Raw genomic sequence first — 17,213 nt, forward strand, 5'->3', positions numbered from 1 at the left:
GGGCTAAAAACAATTTAAAGGTTGAAAAATGTAAAAAACATGTGTTATTGTTTTCTGTGTCAAAAAAAGTCAAAAATTAGAATTAGAAGCGGTTGATTTGCGACATTTTAGTCATTTAATGCGGCTAAATTTATACATTTTTTCTAAAAAATGTTTGGTAAGGTAAATAGAAGCTGTTTTACACCTTCCCACAATAGGAAAACACAAACAAAACTTAACAGGTTCGTTTAAACCCATTGTCAAAGTCACCACTTTTGCTCTATTTTGGACACACATAGACGGCAGTTGGACTACTCGGTGTTTATACGACTCTGGGTCTTACAACCTTTAGATTGTGGCGCAAAGTCTAGATGGCACGTATTAAGCCCTAGCACCGGCATAAGTTTGCCAGTATAACATTGCTGTCGTTGTATTATGTGTGTTGTGTCTATCGCCCTTACACTGCCAAACTGAAAAAATAAAATATATTTAGACCATTTAAGAATGATCTCTGACATCTGTCAATGTGGATTTAAATAAGAAATTTGGCAGGACCGGGGAAAAAGTGGCAGGACTGAGGAAAAAACGGCAGGACCGGAAAAAATACTGGCAGGACCGAGGGGAACACTGACAGGACCGAGGAAAAAATGGCAGGACTAAGGAAAAAATAGTGGCAGGATTTGAAAAAAAGTGGCAGGACCGGGAAAAAATAGCGGCAGGACCGTGAAAAAAAGCGGCATGACCGGGGAGGAAAAGTGGCAGGGCCGGGGAAAAAAAGTGGCAGGGCCGAGAAAAAAAAGTGGCATGACCGGGGTAAAAAAGTGGCAGGGCGTACCGGCCGCGCTTCTGTCACGACCTCACCTCCAAACAAACCAAAAAACAGGAACCACATTCCTTTAGCGAAGGTACAAGAGAGCAGAGTACAATGTGCACGTCATGTACTTTACGTTGAGAAAAACATTTCACACAAATAAATCAATTTTACCAGTTGTTAAATCCTGAATACAGCTTATGTTTTGTCATTTTATATAGTTTTACCAATTTAAAGTGTAAAATATCTCGGTTTTGTCGAATCGTTGACTTTTTGGTGCCGTGGCACAACGGTTGGTGCGCCTATCTGGCTCTAACCTAGAGGTTTCAGATTCAAAGCTTGTTGTTGCCACCGTTGTGGACGTGTGTGTCTCCAATCGGGTGGCCGCTATTGGGTTATCTAAATTGTCAGCCCTACATAAAAACAAAATAATAACCCACAAAATTACAAATGTGGTAACTCGTAAGAGGTTTTGTTTATCCATTCTCTTGCGACAGTTTTATAAAACAAAACGTTGTTGGGTCTATACTTAAATACGCATAGCCTGCCTACTTCTTAATTATTGACATGTGTCAGTGGTACAGTTTTGACTTTAACATATTTAGAATTAAATATAGTACAACACTCTTTTACAGTTACCATACATGGAACCATTCGTAGTCTGTATGCTTTGAGGTTTATTATGCCTCGTCGCAATTTCCTCGTGTGTGAAAGGAAACGTCTGTCCAACTCCAAGCGTTAGGTTAGAATCTCTTCCAGTCAGGTGGTCAGCCAAACTTTGTTTCTCAGAAGCGGTTTTAATTTTCTTAGTAAAATTTTCTTGTGTACGTTTTATACATGTTGTACGAAAGAACGAAACACGGACAGACAGCGTAAAAACCCATGTCATATATTGGAAGAAAAAATCCATGTTCTTAAGGTATTTAAACTGCAGTGTCTGCTTTGTCAGCACGACACTTGTTACTTTAAGTTTAAAATGCCGATCCCGAAATATGCACCTATCAGCACGTTTTAAAAACCCGAACAATTTTAACTAACACGCTCTATTATAATCAGCCAACTATAACAAGCCGGCACGTTTTTGTGGTTAGAATATTCATAACAAAATTCAAAGACTCCCTGCGGGATATTATAACCAATAACAGTTATAGCATGTGATAGCGTGCCTACACTACAATAATATCGTTAAAGACCGTACCTCTCCCTACATTTCTGTGGTATAGATCGTTATGTTGCATGTTTTGGCAGCGATAATAAATATTAATGTTGTTATGCTACCGACGGAGAGTAAATAAATAACAAAACAACATTTTTTAAAAGCCAGAAATCTTTGTTGCGTAAAGTTGAACAAAACTGGAAAATTTTCCTGCCCAGTTTACGCAACAAAAATTTTACTAGCCAGAAATCTTTGTTGCGTAAACTTTAACAGAACTAAAGTTTTTTCCTGACTTTTTCCGTTACCTGATAGGAAAGTACACCTCTACCGCTAATCAATAAACATTAGCTCTTGTGGTTTTCTGGGACCGTTATAGCAAGCACCTTTCTTTTAATAGTATATAAGTAACGAGCGGAGATCTATTTATAAAATAAAAGAGCCGAATAAGCATGACTTTGAAACCGTCGACTGATTTAGGACTTTAAAACGTACACAGTGTATTTAGAGGGCGCCGTGAATCAGTTTTGACCAACTTCATGTCAGGAAACGGCACTTGTGTTCATGGTCGGCGTGTTTTTTATTTGTTTTGTAAGCGAAACAAAGCTAGAAAACACGCATTGGTTTTGACAAGTTAAGACACAATATTAATGCTAAATCAGATGTGGTTATGATTGCAACATGGTTTTGCAATTTAAAACCTCAGTACTTTGCTGTAGCATTTCGGCCCATAGTGTAAAGTAGGATGGGGGAAGATGGGACACCTATAGCGCATACTGTCCAACTATCTTGATTGTGTTTTGAACAAACAACGGTCCATGTAAGTTGTGAGGGTACGGTTTTATAATTCTTTAAATATTCTTTGTTTACTACCAAACGATACGAGAAAATGTGGACGAGAGAAAATGGGACGAGAGAAAGAATGATAAGGTGTCCTATCTTCCCCACTATACCATATAACATATACAGCAAATTACACAATACAGCAAATTAATTTAAATGAAATAATCTGCAGTAGTGAGCAAATGGTGGATAATAGTTTTAACAAAATAAAGAAAAACATTGTATTTGTATAAATAACAAACCGTTTTTTTTTTAAATCGCATGAACTAAAAATCTTTTCATTCTATTTTTTTTCGATACAGTAGGGGAGAAGTGGGACACCTTATCATTCTATTTTTCTTGTATTATTGTTTTTTAAACAGCATGCCGACTAAAAGTCAGAAGAGGTCATTTTTAACCGCATTCATGATAGCTTTGGATCTAAAATTACCCACCAATGACATTGTAAAAATATTAACGCAGAGAGTTGACGAATTGGAACACCATGAATGCAAATAGTGCACAGTAGCAAACAACCAAAAGTCATATAAAACAAATACGAAAACTATAAAACGTAATTGGCGCGATTAAACCACCATATCAGTAAATATAGTGTATCGTAATAAATATAGTCGGTTGTGAGGAAAATGGGACAACTTTTTATTATTCTAATTTTTCTCCTATTTTGTGGTAGGTAAGGTGGGGGAAGATGGGACATCTTAATGCCCAAATATTCTGATCGTGTTTTAAACAATTAACAACGATATACAACAGTAGTCGTGAGGATGCGGTTTTACAATTCATTGAAAGTTGTTTGTTTACTACAAAATGGAATGAGAATAATAGGAATGAAAAGGTGTCCCATCTTGCCCCATAATATATTTCAATTTTATTAACCGATAAACTACGGACTTTTCTGTCTCGGCAGTTAAATGCTGGAACAGCAGTTTTACCGGAATAACGACACGGAATTATTCTCAAGAGTTTAGGTCAATTCTTACAAAACTGTTACGTATAATTGAGAATGGGTTAAAAAAATGAGTCAGCCGTGTAAGCCTATCAGTATAATAATAATAAAAAATGCGATCTGCCCCTTTCTCCGGGTATTTGTTTATGCCGGATAAGGTATGAACTCAAGAGAGCGAGGGGCGTCGTGTAGAGAAATACTTACAGCTGAAAACATTTTACATTGCAATCCAACAAAGATTAATCGATTGCTGTAGATTAGGAATGTAAAAACAAGAAAAATATCAACTACAGTCATTCATCTGTGTCTTACGCTCTGAGGGAAATTCGATTCGGTTCCGAATACCTGTCGATCGGGTTTCTGTTATGTGGCGTTTCTGTTGAAGGCAGAGTCAATAAATTGAGTCAAAATCCAGCGCTTTTTTGATGGGTCATTGCAATACACTTCAGTGAGTTCAAGATTAGAGACAGCTTCAAATACGGCGGTTACGCAAGCCGTGAAATGTTACGGTTTCGCCACCTATTGAGAAACACCGTACCGTTGCCCACCACGCACGCAAGGATTACGCACGGTCCAATTATCGAAAAATAGCTGTTGTAGTGGAGACCACCATTGCAGCTGGTACGAACTTGGCAGGTCAAATTTCGCACAATTTAAGTAATTTCCAACTGACGACGTGCATGCGTCACCCGAGTAAAACGAAGAAGGGCCGCCATATTTGCAAACAAAAAAACACATGTATGCAATCTTTTGTAAAAAGCTGTAATAAGCATCCGCATTTTTGCGATTCGCATTTTTTCACTCTACAGCTGACAGTTTGGTTTGTCTGTACATCAGCACATTTAATTTTCGTTGGCGGGCAAAGTCACGTAAGCAAGCAAAACACTTGTGAATTATATACTTGTTCGTAACCAACAGCAAGTATAGTTATTAAATAGTCCCAGCAAAAACAATGCAATTAAAATTCATTCAAATTCAAATTTCTTATCGTGCTATAGCTATAGTATTGACTGCAAAATCATAATAGTCTACAAAGGAAAGTTTTTGCTGTACACCTTACGATAACCCAAAGTATAGTTTATACGTTGCATATAGATTTTACGTTATGTGTATTTAAAGCTTCGGTGCAATAAAGCCTGTATTATTGAAGCTTGTAAATAGGTTACGACACTTTCAATGTGCAAGCCCTATAGTACACATGAGCGATGTCACGATTTCAACCTGTGGTCCTATTAACGGTTTGATAGATTCGTCACGGAATATCAGATACCCTTCAAATTAGCATAGGCTATGTAATCAATAAGTTGGGTCTATTTAACCAAACGTAGGGATATAATGACCTTGAAGGGGCTATATAGGTTTACATTGAAATAAAACAACAACAGTCTATAGGAGTCACTTTATAGATAAGGGCCCCTTGGTGGGCCAATGATTTATTAATGTGTTTTGACAGAATGATTAGGGGTAAGCGGGAATGGTTTCGATTTTCGCGGATCTGGTAATTTTATAAGCATCGTGTGATAAAATTTGTAAGTACATTAACGTTTCTTGAACCTGAATGGGGAATGGCGATGCTGCGTATTCATCTGCAGAAAGAGTTTTAGACTCCGCTTACGTCACGGCACGTACTCGCTTTTTTCAGACGCGTCGCAGCAGAAAAATTAAAGCGCGATTGCCAAAGCATATATCAGTCTATGTGCTAGAAGCGCGTGAGAGAGCGACCGGCGATTTTCTAGCGATAAAAGTGCGACAGCAGACTTTAAACCGTATTTTTTTACGAGAAGCGTTCATAGTACAGTCTAGGGTTTGCTTTAATTTAATCACTGATAACTTGGTTAGCGAGAAACGTAAACAAGCTGGAATCGATACAGAACGTGTCTTTTCCAGGCCAGGCGCTGGCAGCCAGCAACAGCGAGTAGATCAGACGTAACTATTCTTTCTAACTTATTGTGCGCTCACGGAATTAAAAATTAGCTGCACTTCCTTGGTTTGCGGGGATCAAAATCGATTGATAGGTGCATAGTCTTTTATTAGCCGTTTTCAATCAATTATACGCTTGGTTAGCCCTGACCCTCGAGTCCAATACTTTGACTGTGTAAAACCAGACGTTTATTCAGCTGGGTTAAAAGTGTTAGACTTGTTGCGCGTAAATTATCTTAAAAGAATTTCTCGTATAGTAGGGTGGGGGAAGATGGAACACCTTTAGCACATAATGCCTGATCGTGTTTTAAACAATTAACAATGGTTTGTGGTAGCCGTGAGCATACAGTTCAATACGTCTTTGAATGTTCTTTGTTTACTACCAAATGGGACGAGAAAATAGAATGAAAAAAGTGTAACATCTTCCCCCACCCTACTATATATGTTACAACCTGCGGCGCCCCTTAATCCAATAAATCTTCTCAAAGTGTGTTATTGGCTTCGCGGCTTTTCGGAAACCGAAAATTATCGTCGCGAAGGACAATCCGCATTTCGTATAAAAGTTTTACCTTGCCAGCGATATTAGGTCATGGAAGTATTCCGCAGACAATAAGTATATTCGGTAGGGTTATACGGTTAGATTAAGACTTTCTTAACGATCGGTTTATGCAGTGAAATCGTGGCTTGTATATTTTCGTATAAGATTATACAGCAATGTCAAAGTGAGATAAAATTCTCAAAGCGCAATGCGGTAGCTGGTCCGGTTGCATTTGGTTTGCAAGGCTATAATTTGTAATACGGTATACGAAGGAATTGTGCTTTTTTGGTGCGGCAGGCTCTGCAGATCGTGTTACACCTATACTAGTGTAATAATAAGGCCTTGTGTAATACTATACCGTCTGGCAGTCGATTTACAAGTTTAGCCCGCACAAATAACATTCCACGACTTTTCCGCGCCTACGTCACGGCGCATTGTGACGTCACAGATAAGTGGTAGGAGATGAGTTTTTTGTGGGAATCGTGGCAACAGGATGCAGAAGTGCGACATTAAACCTGCATTTCCTTTTCCCAAGCACCCGAAATAGAAAATTAATTGTGTTTCGACAAGCAGTGGTCTAAACTGGTCAGCATATAACAGGACCAGCAAGCCGAAAACGGTCATTCGTAGTCCTATAGGCGTCTTTCTGTTTATTCAGCCGTATATTACACGTGTTGAAGTCTGCTTCTAGCTTCGCCCAGAAATCTTGACATACCATTGTATGTTCAATGAGAAAGTTGCTTTTGAAAGGCGTAGTCATAAAGTCAGTGTCATTGGTGTCGCATGAGCGGAAGACGACTAAGCTCCTTAAAACCAATTACTAGTTTCGCGCATATTTATATCTCGTTCTAGTCAAGAAAAGTTATACGCTTAATCGTATAGCGTCAAATGCGCTAATTTTTCAGAATATTCTAAGAGCATGGAATTCCCAGTTTCATGAAGTTTTTTTTATTGTAATGTTTAAAAATAATAAACCGATACCATTTGTCACAGATCGTTTTATAAGTTACGATTCAAAGATTTTATTGCTACAGCTTTTTTTGATTACGTCATCAATAGTTACGTCATGGTGATGGAAGTGACGTCACCACGACTAGGACTCAATCCTAATGCATTACGAGAATTTAAACTTGTTGTTGTCGGTCCAAGAAAAGTCGGAAAATCAGGTAAGTCCGTAAAATGTGTTAAACTAGAATCAACAACTATCAGTACACCATAAACACGAATATTTTTACGCTAGTAAATTTTTCGGAAAAGTTAAAACTTTTGGAAAAAGCAAAATTTCCGGAAAAAGCAAAATTTTCGAAAAAAGTAACATTTTGGGAAAATTTTAATTGCATTTTAGTGAAATACCAAATTTCTAAGATGTATTTCATAAAAACAGTTGTACGGTTAAAAATAAATGATCCATTACTGAATAAGCTTTTAATCCGACACCCTATACATCAAGTATTGTGTTGTGTAAACTACCTGGACGCCCGACAGTTTTGGGCCAGCGTGGTTGTGTACTTGGTGGAAATTGGTTTCACGTAATAGTACCTGTCATATACATCATGCTATAATTGCTCGTTTTTACGATAAACGAGTTACCCAATATCGCTTTTATTTTATAAGCCCATTTTAATATCGATTTCCAGAAATAACTTTGAACTAATACACCCAAAATTGATGGAGGTGTTTTCAATTTGGGAAAGAATTCTTTATAACCCAGTCCTGAGACCCCAAAAGGTCACACTGAATTACTTTAGGCTAACATTTCTAAACGTATATAATCCCACACCAAATGAGCCGTGTCGAAGTTAGGACCTCGCCTTTTGCCAGTTGGCACGAAATATAAAGTTTACAATTTATCACTTTGAAATAAAGGGTGTTGGCATTGAAAACAGCGTTTTCTATAATAAATGCACTTATTTATTAAATTTTCTGTTTTCAGCTCTCGTCGTGCGATTTTTAACCAAGAGATTTATCAACGAATATCTAGAAAACACAGGTCAGTTTTCTGTATCCGGTTTGCATGCCTGCCAGTTAACGTGTTGTGTCTATTTCTACTGCGTGGCGTTAGTCCCTGTCAAAACACGCGCCCTATGACGTAGGTAACTGTGACGTAGGCATTAGACGCAGCGTCGAACGTCTGGAGATTTAAAAGTATCCGTTTTAGGGACAATTATACACCACGTTGTCACAAGGCCAATGACTAAGTGAATTTCGTACGGACTCTTTAAAAATGGCCATCGCAGTGACGCAATATGTGTTTGGAACTCGCTACTGTGACGTCATTGTCGTGTAGTAACCTCTTAAAGACAAGTGCTTCTTTGGATGTGCTTTAACGAAACGCAACTATGTTACAATAGTAAAACTAAACTTGGTTATAAGTACAGAACCAATACCAATTCATAGGCACTTGATGCACCACTTTACCCTAAACGTCATAAATTCCATTCACAGCGGACAGCGCTTTCGAATTATGACGTCATGGGCATTGTTTCAATGTTGATTCAGCTCAGCGGTGGGCAGAGACCGGACTACTAGGGGAATTGTTTTTTTATGCAAAATATTTTGTTTGGGCATCGTTTTCGAGCTGAAACTCAATTAGTAAATTGGCCGCAGCCGATAGTATTGATTTTGTATACACCTTGTGACAACCTTTGCAATTTGGCTGTGTAGCTGTATTCGTGCTCCCATAACGTTCCGTAAGCTAAGATTCTACAGCTGGCAATGCGTTGAAATAGTACATATGAGTTCGGCGTTTCAGAATTATGGTTGCTTATTTAGGCGGCCAATCGCTCTTAAAAGGCGAATCTATTTTGATTCAGTAAAAACGGTTCGGGATCAGTTTGGCACAATGATACATCGATAAAAATCGATCTTCTTAAAATGAATCAGCTCTGCTGCTCGTTATAGTTAGCTTCGGATTAAATTAGCTGACTTTCCCGAGCGGAGGGACGCCATGTTTTGTTAAGTTTGGATACGGGTCTAGTGTTTACGCAGCGCGAGGCTTACCGTGTCGAATGCCATTCCGGCTGCTTCAGTTAGGTGCAGGACCGTTACCCCGCGAATGTTATGTCCTTTATGAAACACGTTGAACACGAAGCCACTTGTAATTCCAATTACAATGTTATTCAAGCACGGCGGAAACCGGCGAATTTGGTTTTCAACCAACGATAATACAGCAGCCTCTTGTTTCTGCCAACATTCGCTTTTTTTAAGAAAAAAATGCCCAAAATAGAATATATAGTGGGTGGGGTAAGACGGGTCACTTTTAGCACCTAATATCTAAATTTTCATATCGCGTTTTAACAATTAACAACGGTCTATGGGAGTCGAGAGGTTACGTTTATATAATTCTTTAAATGTTCATTGTTTACTACCAAATGGGACGAGAAAATAGAACGAAAAGTTGTCCCACCCCCCACCCTACTATAAGTACAATCAAAGGAAGTGTTTTCTTTGTAATATAATTTTCTGGACTTGTATTGTAACAATATTTACCGAAAAACCCTTCGAGTTCTTGCGGGCCATTATACAAACACTGGATATTTAACAAATATTGATTTACAAGTAATTACTCGAACAAACTCGCTTATCAATACTGTTTGCGGATCTTTTGTTTTTCAAGCACAGATAATTGTTTCTGATAACCACTTAGGGTTCAGTGAAACTGCTCGCTGATTTTTAGCATTAATTAATACGTTACTATACCGTTTTGCGCCGCATACTTTTTCTATGACGCGAATCGTGGTGTTTTCGGCTATTTTTACGCTGCTATATGTTATTTACGACGATCCATTACCGAGAACCGCATTTTTTTTATCCAACACGTTTGTGCTTTTTTAATGGGATACAGGTGTTTCGTTGTAATTTTGACGCCCACTTAAAAAAAGCCCAGAGCGATGTAGGAATCGGTTTTCAATTAATAACAGCCCGTCTAAACCACATTTGATTACATACTATGAGCATGATTGCACCTATACATCCTACCGATATGGTGTATGCATGTGAACAGGAACACCTCAATGCTTATCAATTCAGATACCCATGTACAGCCGAGCCCAAAGGCATCACTTAAGAAAGCGCCTAATGCGAAGACAAGACGTTAATGGTGTATTGCTCATCAAATTGCAGGCAAACGCCTACAATTACCGTGCATGGCGTAGCCTTAGTTATAGTAGTGAGAACCTTTACCGTGCTATGTGTTGTAAACATGACCATAACGCCTAAGGGAGCCGGTTAGTTCTAAAACGTGGGTTCGACCAGTTTTAGGCGGTTAGACGGGGTAGGATGTAAGACAATGATTTATAACGTATACTGCTTAAGCCTTCGTGGCCAAAACTCACACTACTTCTTAGAAAACCCGCAGAATTGGTATCAGGATCAACGCCAGAATAATGACAAGACCCCACGCATCGCATTGAGATAAAACTTAAGGGTCTGCTTGAAATTACACGCTCTATACTTCAAGGGTTATCCGGGTATCTTGGGTATTGATTTTAACGCTTTCAAGAGCAAAATTGTAACCGTCATCAGACGTTGTTTTTGTTGACTTAAATTCGCCACATTTCCTTTCTGTATTGACGAAACACTTCTTAAGTGCGTTTTCCCTGTGACCAACAACCAGCGAGCGTTTTCCGATACAGGAAGTAGGCTCGATTAGTCCAGGTATTTGCAACACATGTAAGGTGTTCTCAGCGTTGTTTGATTCACACCATTTCATTAGTTTATGTACAATCCAAAGAGAAATGACCATATTGTATCGGGGACGCGGCACCCGTCTCTGCGCGCCTTTTCATGCATATAGTTTTATATATAAACACTATAGAACAGGCCAAACCGCCTTAGGGTTTATGGTATAAACATCCGTTCGCGTGGCTTTCCAATACAACTCTTACACTCTAAGTCGAGTTTTTTAATAATACATTATAATGTATATGGCGTTCTTTGTCCCATACGCCATACCAATGCTTTTAAATTAGGAGGGGTTTTCTAAAGGCATTTCCGCTGACGAGTGATATGGAAAGTGGTTTCCTAATTGCCAGTATATTATAATAATAATAATAACTTTATTTGTTTCTTCGATTACGACAGGAAAAATTAAAGTATTTAAAACGAAAAGACAGAATATATATCGAAACACGCCTACAGTTATAAACATATTTACATTTGATTGGAAGAAAATAAGCGTGGTCGCTACACCTAGCAGACAAACGAGCCATTTGTGTTTAATTATTGTCAAGTAAACTTCTAATGGAAACAAAATTGTGCGAAAGTGTAGTTTACTGTTCTACAAAACTTCGATGACGAGTCTCATAAATGTTAAAGAAAGTCGTTCGATAGCAAAGCGCGAACTAATCGAATTGAAAAATCGGTTCTGTCTAAAGTGACTTTAATATCTGGAATTGATAGACGTGTATATCCAATCTCTCATATTTGTTCGCAGCTAACACGATAATTGCAGCCAATTTCGCCGTCGTCTTGTCCTTGAGTCAGTGACAGTTAGCGGGAAGTCCAAACTGGTGATTCTGGCTCGAAATACTTAATTAAACTCGTTGTACCGATACCCAACACCCTGTAACTGGCAGTGCGAGTATTAAACTATACGGTAGCGCTTGGGTGACATTGACGCGGCTGTTGAAGTTGTGGGAAAATTCGGTAAACGGTTCGGTTTCGTACCATAACGTCGCGGATTTAGGTAAGACGAATACGAAGTGTAATTGTACGGGGTGCGAGCGAAATTAATAAAGTGAATTTAATAGTCTTTGCGGAAATAAGGGAAATGTCGCTCTTGGCGCTCCAGTGAAATTTCTGCACGTGATGTGTATTATAAAGGCGTCCTTTGTTCTGCTATGAAGGTTATCTTATACTGTCCTACGCACCGATGCTGTAATCCGTGTTTTCGTGCGGTTTTGGAGGCGAGTCGCATACGTAAGCACAGAACCATTTAAAATCACTTACGAAAATACTACTCTGGCGGTGTCGCAATACCTTCTTTCGAGATGAAGTTCGATAAGTGGTAAAATTCGGCGCTTGCGTTGGGGATTTTTCTTAATGCGAATATAACAACTATGTAAGAAAACGTACTCTTTCAAGTGCACAAATATTTGTTTTTGTACAATACAAGTAGCCCGCAGAATGCGTGTTATTCAATCAGATACACCCACAGACCGTTTTAGAAAATTGGTGTAACGACATACTGCGTACGCACTTATCAGCCTTAATACGTAACATAGGACGAGCTGTCCCGTTTCTTCGAAAACTGAGATTTCGAGCTCCAAGCACGACCTTTACACTGTGTGCGTCATGAACTCGTACTCGCGGAGTCCAGAACAAGTTATATTTATTTTTAACTGCCTCTTAAGCTAGAAGCGGTCAAGTAATAGTTACACAGTGGCTGTTACCTTAATCAAATATTTGTTTTGACAGATATGACCTGCAATGGTGTCGCCGATTTGGACGGAGAAAATTTTCGAGTCAATATTCAAGATACTTCAGAAAAGGTATAGGCCCATGTCCATGTGACGTCATCGCTTTTTAGCGCTTTTGCGTACAGTTGTTTTGACATTTTTGTTTTGGCATCAGATGCCCATTTATCTAGTGTTATATCAGCCGCAGTAGAATCACGGTTTTGTAAATAATCGTCAAGTATAAAACATAGCGAATATTTATTACTTTACCGTAACGTTTTGGAAATACACCTTGATAATGATAATTTTTGCGGTAATAATTGACCTAAAAATGTAATCGCCTGGTCCAAATTTTAATTAAAATGAAACATTATTAATATATAGGCGCTTAGTGCTGCCAATTTCCAAAGACACCGTTTAAAGTACATTTAAAGTACTTGTTTACTAGAATTGTCTGTAATATGAACGCCAATCGTTACACGAAAAAATCAATACTGTTATGACACGTTTTCAGGGAATGCGAATTTCCTCTATCGAGCATTACATACGATGGGCCGATGCCATTATGCTCTGCTTCTCTGTTACGGACGCTGAAAGCTACAAGAAACTTCGAGAAGTTGCCGTAAAAATGGTAGATAAACTGAACGACCTCGCCGAAAAAGAACCAAGGTAAGATACGAGAAAACTTTACCCTGACATAAAGTTTTATTTTTTTAATACGCGTATACCTCATACCTAATATTAAACAGCCTTAAGATTAATTATACCACATTTCTCCTAAAAAGTTTTATGACTAACGAAAAAGTCCGCAGCTCATTAAGTGTGCGTTTTTGCTATAATTTCGTAGAACCCGTAAATTAAAATACAACTTTAACCATACAGCCGAGTGCCACCTATCGTCGTGGTTGGAAACAAATGCGATCTCGACTACTTCCGCAAGGTGTCGCGTCAGGACGGCTACGATCTCGCTGAGCTACTCAAAGTCGATTACTTCGAAACCTCAGCCAGAGAAGGATGGTCACGGCTCGTCAGCAGAGCTGAATCATTTTCAGATCCTTGCTCAAGTGACAACGAAACTCTAGGCATCGTTGCCTCTACCGCTGCCGCAATAGGTTTGGCAGGAGTCTCGCCAAGCAAAGACTCAAAACCCGCACTGACAGTAGTCCCCAAGGTTAACGTTACGTCTCCACGGGGCGTGGACGAAAACGAACAGTCACTGAAGCGGTGGGCAAGTTATAACAGCGTCGAGCAGCCGACTCAACGCCACGCTCGGTCGCTCTCAAACGCAGGGTTCAGGTTCGAATCCGGGAGTCCACCGTCTCAAATTAGTTCGAATCCAGTTACCCCTATTCCCAGCGAAGACGACAGTGACGATGCAAAGAAAAGCGCGCACCTTAGCGTCCCGGACAAGTTAAAAACACCACGACGCAGCGTCAATTTAATTAATCGCCTCTCTCCTCGGCTGTCGCGGAAATTCACAAAGCGAGTTACCGAAAAGAAAGCAAACACCAGAGATTCGAACAACAATGGCCAAAAAGGCGCCAAACATTCAGTAATGAACGGTATCTCATGTTCCCTCATGACAACCGCAATGCTTAGCGATACAGTATGCGGTAACCTTTCAAGTTCAAGTAGCAGCCAAAGTAGTGCCAGCACTGCCAGCAGCACCGAAAGCCTATCTTCGTGCGGAGAATCCCGTCTTCAATTCCGCCCTTCAAAACCTACTGCCCTCACCTCTCATCTAAACCGGCATAAGCAACATTATCTCTCAGATAATTCATCACTGAACAATACGCGCATCCATAAAACGGATAATTCCACCGCGCTCCGCATAGCCGAGATAAAAAAAGCGACGTGCACGCATCACCCTAGCAGTCTGCAAACCCAAGAATTCGGAGGTTCAGAACCGTTCCTACAGCTCTGTCGAGACGGGAAACAAATGCGAGGAAGAATGCGTGCAAGATCTCCAAGCCATCTCCTCCGGAGCGGTTTCCGGAGGATAAAATCTCTTGCCGCATCAGATCAAGGGCATCACAACACCAAGCAAGCGCCAAATCATTCCTTATCCGTACCTTCCCCATTAAAGTAATGACGCTATTACTTCGTTACATTTTCATATATTGCTAAGTCGTTCAATCCTTCAGAAACAGTTCGGAATAAAATGAAACGTTTTAAAAACGCTATGCATTCTTTTTAAATGCCGACACAAGGCGTATGCGATAAGCAAAATTGTTATATATAGTTTAAGGCGGTGTAGCGGCGCCGATCAGCTCCCGGGCGGCTCGACGTTCTGCGCTGCTTAGTCAGTTCACACCTTCTTGTTTGAAACAATTTATTGTTGGAAGGCTCGCAGTAACTAAATTAAAAGAAATACGGATAACTACAAGAATGAACGAAGTACAAAGACAAACTTAAATGTGGAGATATACCTGAAACAATGCTAGAGCAATATGTAGTTACAAATGAAAGCGATAAGTCGTCCAACGACGTCTCTACAAATTATACAGTCTATTTGATAAGGACAACATAAAAGGGGCACCTTTAGCACATGTTATCCAAATATACCGATCGTGTTTTAAACAATTAACAACAGTCCATGGGAGTCGTGAGAATACGGTTTTATAATTCTTTGATTGTACTTTGTTTACTACCAAATGGGACGAGAAAAAAGAATGAATAGGTGTCCCATCTTTTCTACCCTTACTCAAATAAAGTAACACATACCTTTTAAATTCTTTTGGTCGCACACAGCACAAACGTAACGTGCGTCTACCAACTGTTGCAATAAAACAAAGAACTAACGAAAGCCAGCAAAGTAAGGTCAAAACATAGAAACAATATAAACGATGACGTCACGCATATAATCTCAAAACAGACTGTTAAGCAGTCACATGTTGAATGAACCCAACTACATGCATATGCTTTGCGACTATATGGACGGCACTTATACACTTTAATAAACATACATAGTCGTATGTTATTATTAGTCAATCATAATAAGAATACAGCGTGTAGCTATATATATTCTATACTTAACCATAGTACGCAGTTGATATCGCTTGCAACTATAAGACGTCTTTTCTATTGATACTTTACGACAATTATTGGACCCAATGATCACTAATGACTTGCCCAAACATAGATAGAAAAATCAAACCCCATAAAGTTGCATATAGTACTGCGTGGGGTAAGATGGGGCACCTTTAGCGCGTAATATCCAAATATCTTAATCGTGTGTTAAACAACAACGGCCAACGGGAGTCGTGAGGATACGGTTTTATAATTCCTAAATTTCCTTTGTTTACTAACAAATGGAACGAGAAAATTGAATAAATAGATGTCCGTCTTCCCCCACCCAACTATACAATATACTATAGCTGCATTTTTAGCTGGATTACAGCATACATAGATTTAGTTGGATTTTATTTTATCTGGTTTATTTTAGCTGGATAAAGCCTATATTGTGATACTTATGTATGAAACCATCGCACATGGGACCGACCAACGTGGGACTGACTACAACAGTGCTTGTACAATTACTCAGTTGCCCGCTATATAAGTGCAGATAAACAAATTCGATGATTCTTGCGAAGCAAATGTTTATTTTTAAACAATTTAGCATCATATTTACACTCAACTGTATTTAAAACTGTCTGGACAAATTGTATTTAAAACTATGTGAAAAATAATTGTGTATCCGACAAAGATGCCTGATATAGTTGTCACATTTGCCAACGGTGTACGTAAACTTAGCGTGTACAACGTACACGCGTGTATGTAAAAGCATATACAAGTTTAACTGCATTGGGCAATGATTTGTACGATAGCGCGTGTAACAGTTATATACACAAGTCAGTAACGGTATGTTTCCTGGTTTATATGTCTGATCATTTTTATGTTGCAACGGTTTTAATCTCTGGAATCGGCACGTGCTGCCATGGTACAGTAATGATAGTAGAGTTAGGTGTTAGATTCGGCTGCTTGATGAAATTATTTTCTGGAACGTAGAAGCGTTGGAATGCAAATTGACGTCGATTGGCTATTCTCTGGCACCTTATGATGATAAGAACAATTGCCAAGATAAGGCAAACCAAAGAGATCCCAATTCCCAAACCTAAGCGAGCAGTGTATTCGGAATCGAAGTCATCGTATTCATAGCTCTCATCATTTAAAACGTCGTATGGGTATCCATTGGTGTATCTATTTTCACTGTCCAAGTCATTTACGTCATCTGTGATACTATTTTCACTGTCCAAGTCATTTACGTCATCTGTGATACTATTTTCACTGTCCAAATCATTTACGTCATCTGTGATACTATTTTCACTGTCCAAATCATTTATGTCATCCGTGATACTATTTTCACTGTCCAAATCATTTACGTTGTCGGCATTACTATTTTCAACGAAGTCCATATCGTCATTTGACCAAGATTCTGCAAGAATATTTGAAAACTCATCATCATTTATTGGATTACTAGTGGTAACAGTAGGAGGATAATCTGTTTGAGTTTCGGTGGCTTCGTCAGTGCCAAAACCTGGATACAAGTTTTCAATGGCGTTTTCTAAATTGGCGTTACACCTTCGTTGGACAGAATTTCCGAGAGGTTGTTAATAATTCATCTC

At 39.1% G+C, this 17,213-nt stretch overlaps 2 protein-coding genes across 6 annotated transcripts in view; one reads left to right on the forward strand and one right to left on the reverse strand.

Moving 5' to 3' along the window:
- The window catches only part of LOC100182384, a 56,593-nt gene extending 41,206 nt beyond the window's left edge, over positions 1 to 15,387 (reverse strand). For 4 of the 5 annotated variants that reach the window (XM_002123574.3, XM_026837654.1, XM_026837651.1 and 1 more), the window contains exon 1: positions 12,583 to 12,595. The gene's annotated coding sequence lies outside the window, so the exon portion shown is untranslated. Of the gene's footprint in view, positions 1 to 12,582; positions 12,596 to 15,312 lie in introns of those variants that run through there. The other variant, XM_026837653.1, reaches the window with a different exon arrangement.
- LOC100180047 lies at positions 7,095 to 14,766 on the forward strand. Its single transcript, XM_002123627.5, has 5 exons — positions 7,095 to 7,356; positions 8,124 to 8,180; positions 12,608 to 12,681; positions 13,103 to 13,257; positions 13,471 to 14,766. The coding sequence occupies exons 1-5, from the start codon at positions 7,257 to 7,259 to the stop codon at positions 14,675 to 14,677; spliced, it is 1,593 nt and encodes a 530-aa protein (XP_002123663.2). The 5' UTR covers positions 7,095 to 7,256; the 3' UTR covers positions 14,678 to 14,766.
- Positions 15,388 to 17,213: the final 1,826 nt, after the last annotated feature.

Source organism: Ciona intestinalis, chromosome 14 (genome assembly GCF_000224145.3).
Source record: "Ciona intestinalis chromosome 14, KH, whole genome shotgun sequence".
Classification (NCBI taxonomy): Eukaryota; Metazoa; Chordata; class Ascidiacea; order Phlebobranchia; family Cionidae; genus Ciona; species Ciona intestinalis.

Bases quoted from the DNA above. Each gene is read 5' to 3' on its own strand.
- LOC100180047 (XM_002123627.5), top strand. From the start codon at position 7,257: ATGGTGATGGAAGTGACGTCACCACGACTAGGACTCAATCCTAATGCA. The intron at 7,357-8,123 runs GTAAGTCCGTAA...TTCTGTTTTCAG, and splicing joins AAGAAAAGTCGGAAAATCAG to CTCTCGTCGTGCGATTTTTA. The intron at 8,181-12,607 runs GTCAGTTTTCTG...TTGTTTTGACAG, and splicing joins CGAATATCTAGAAAACACAG to ATATGACCTGCAATGGTGTC.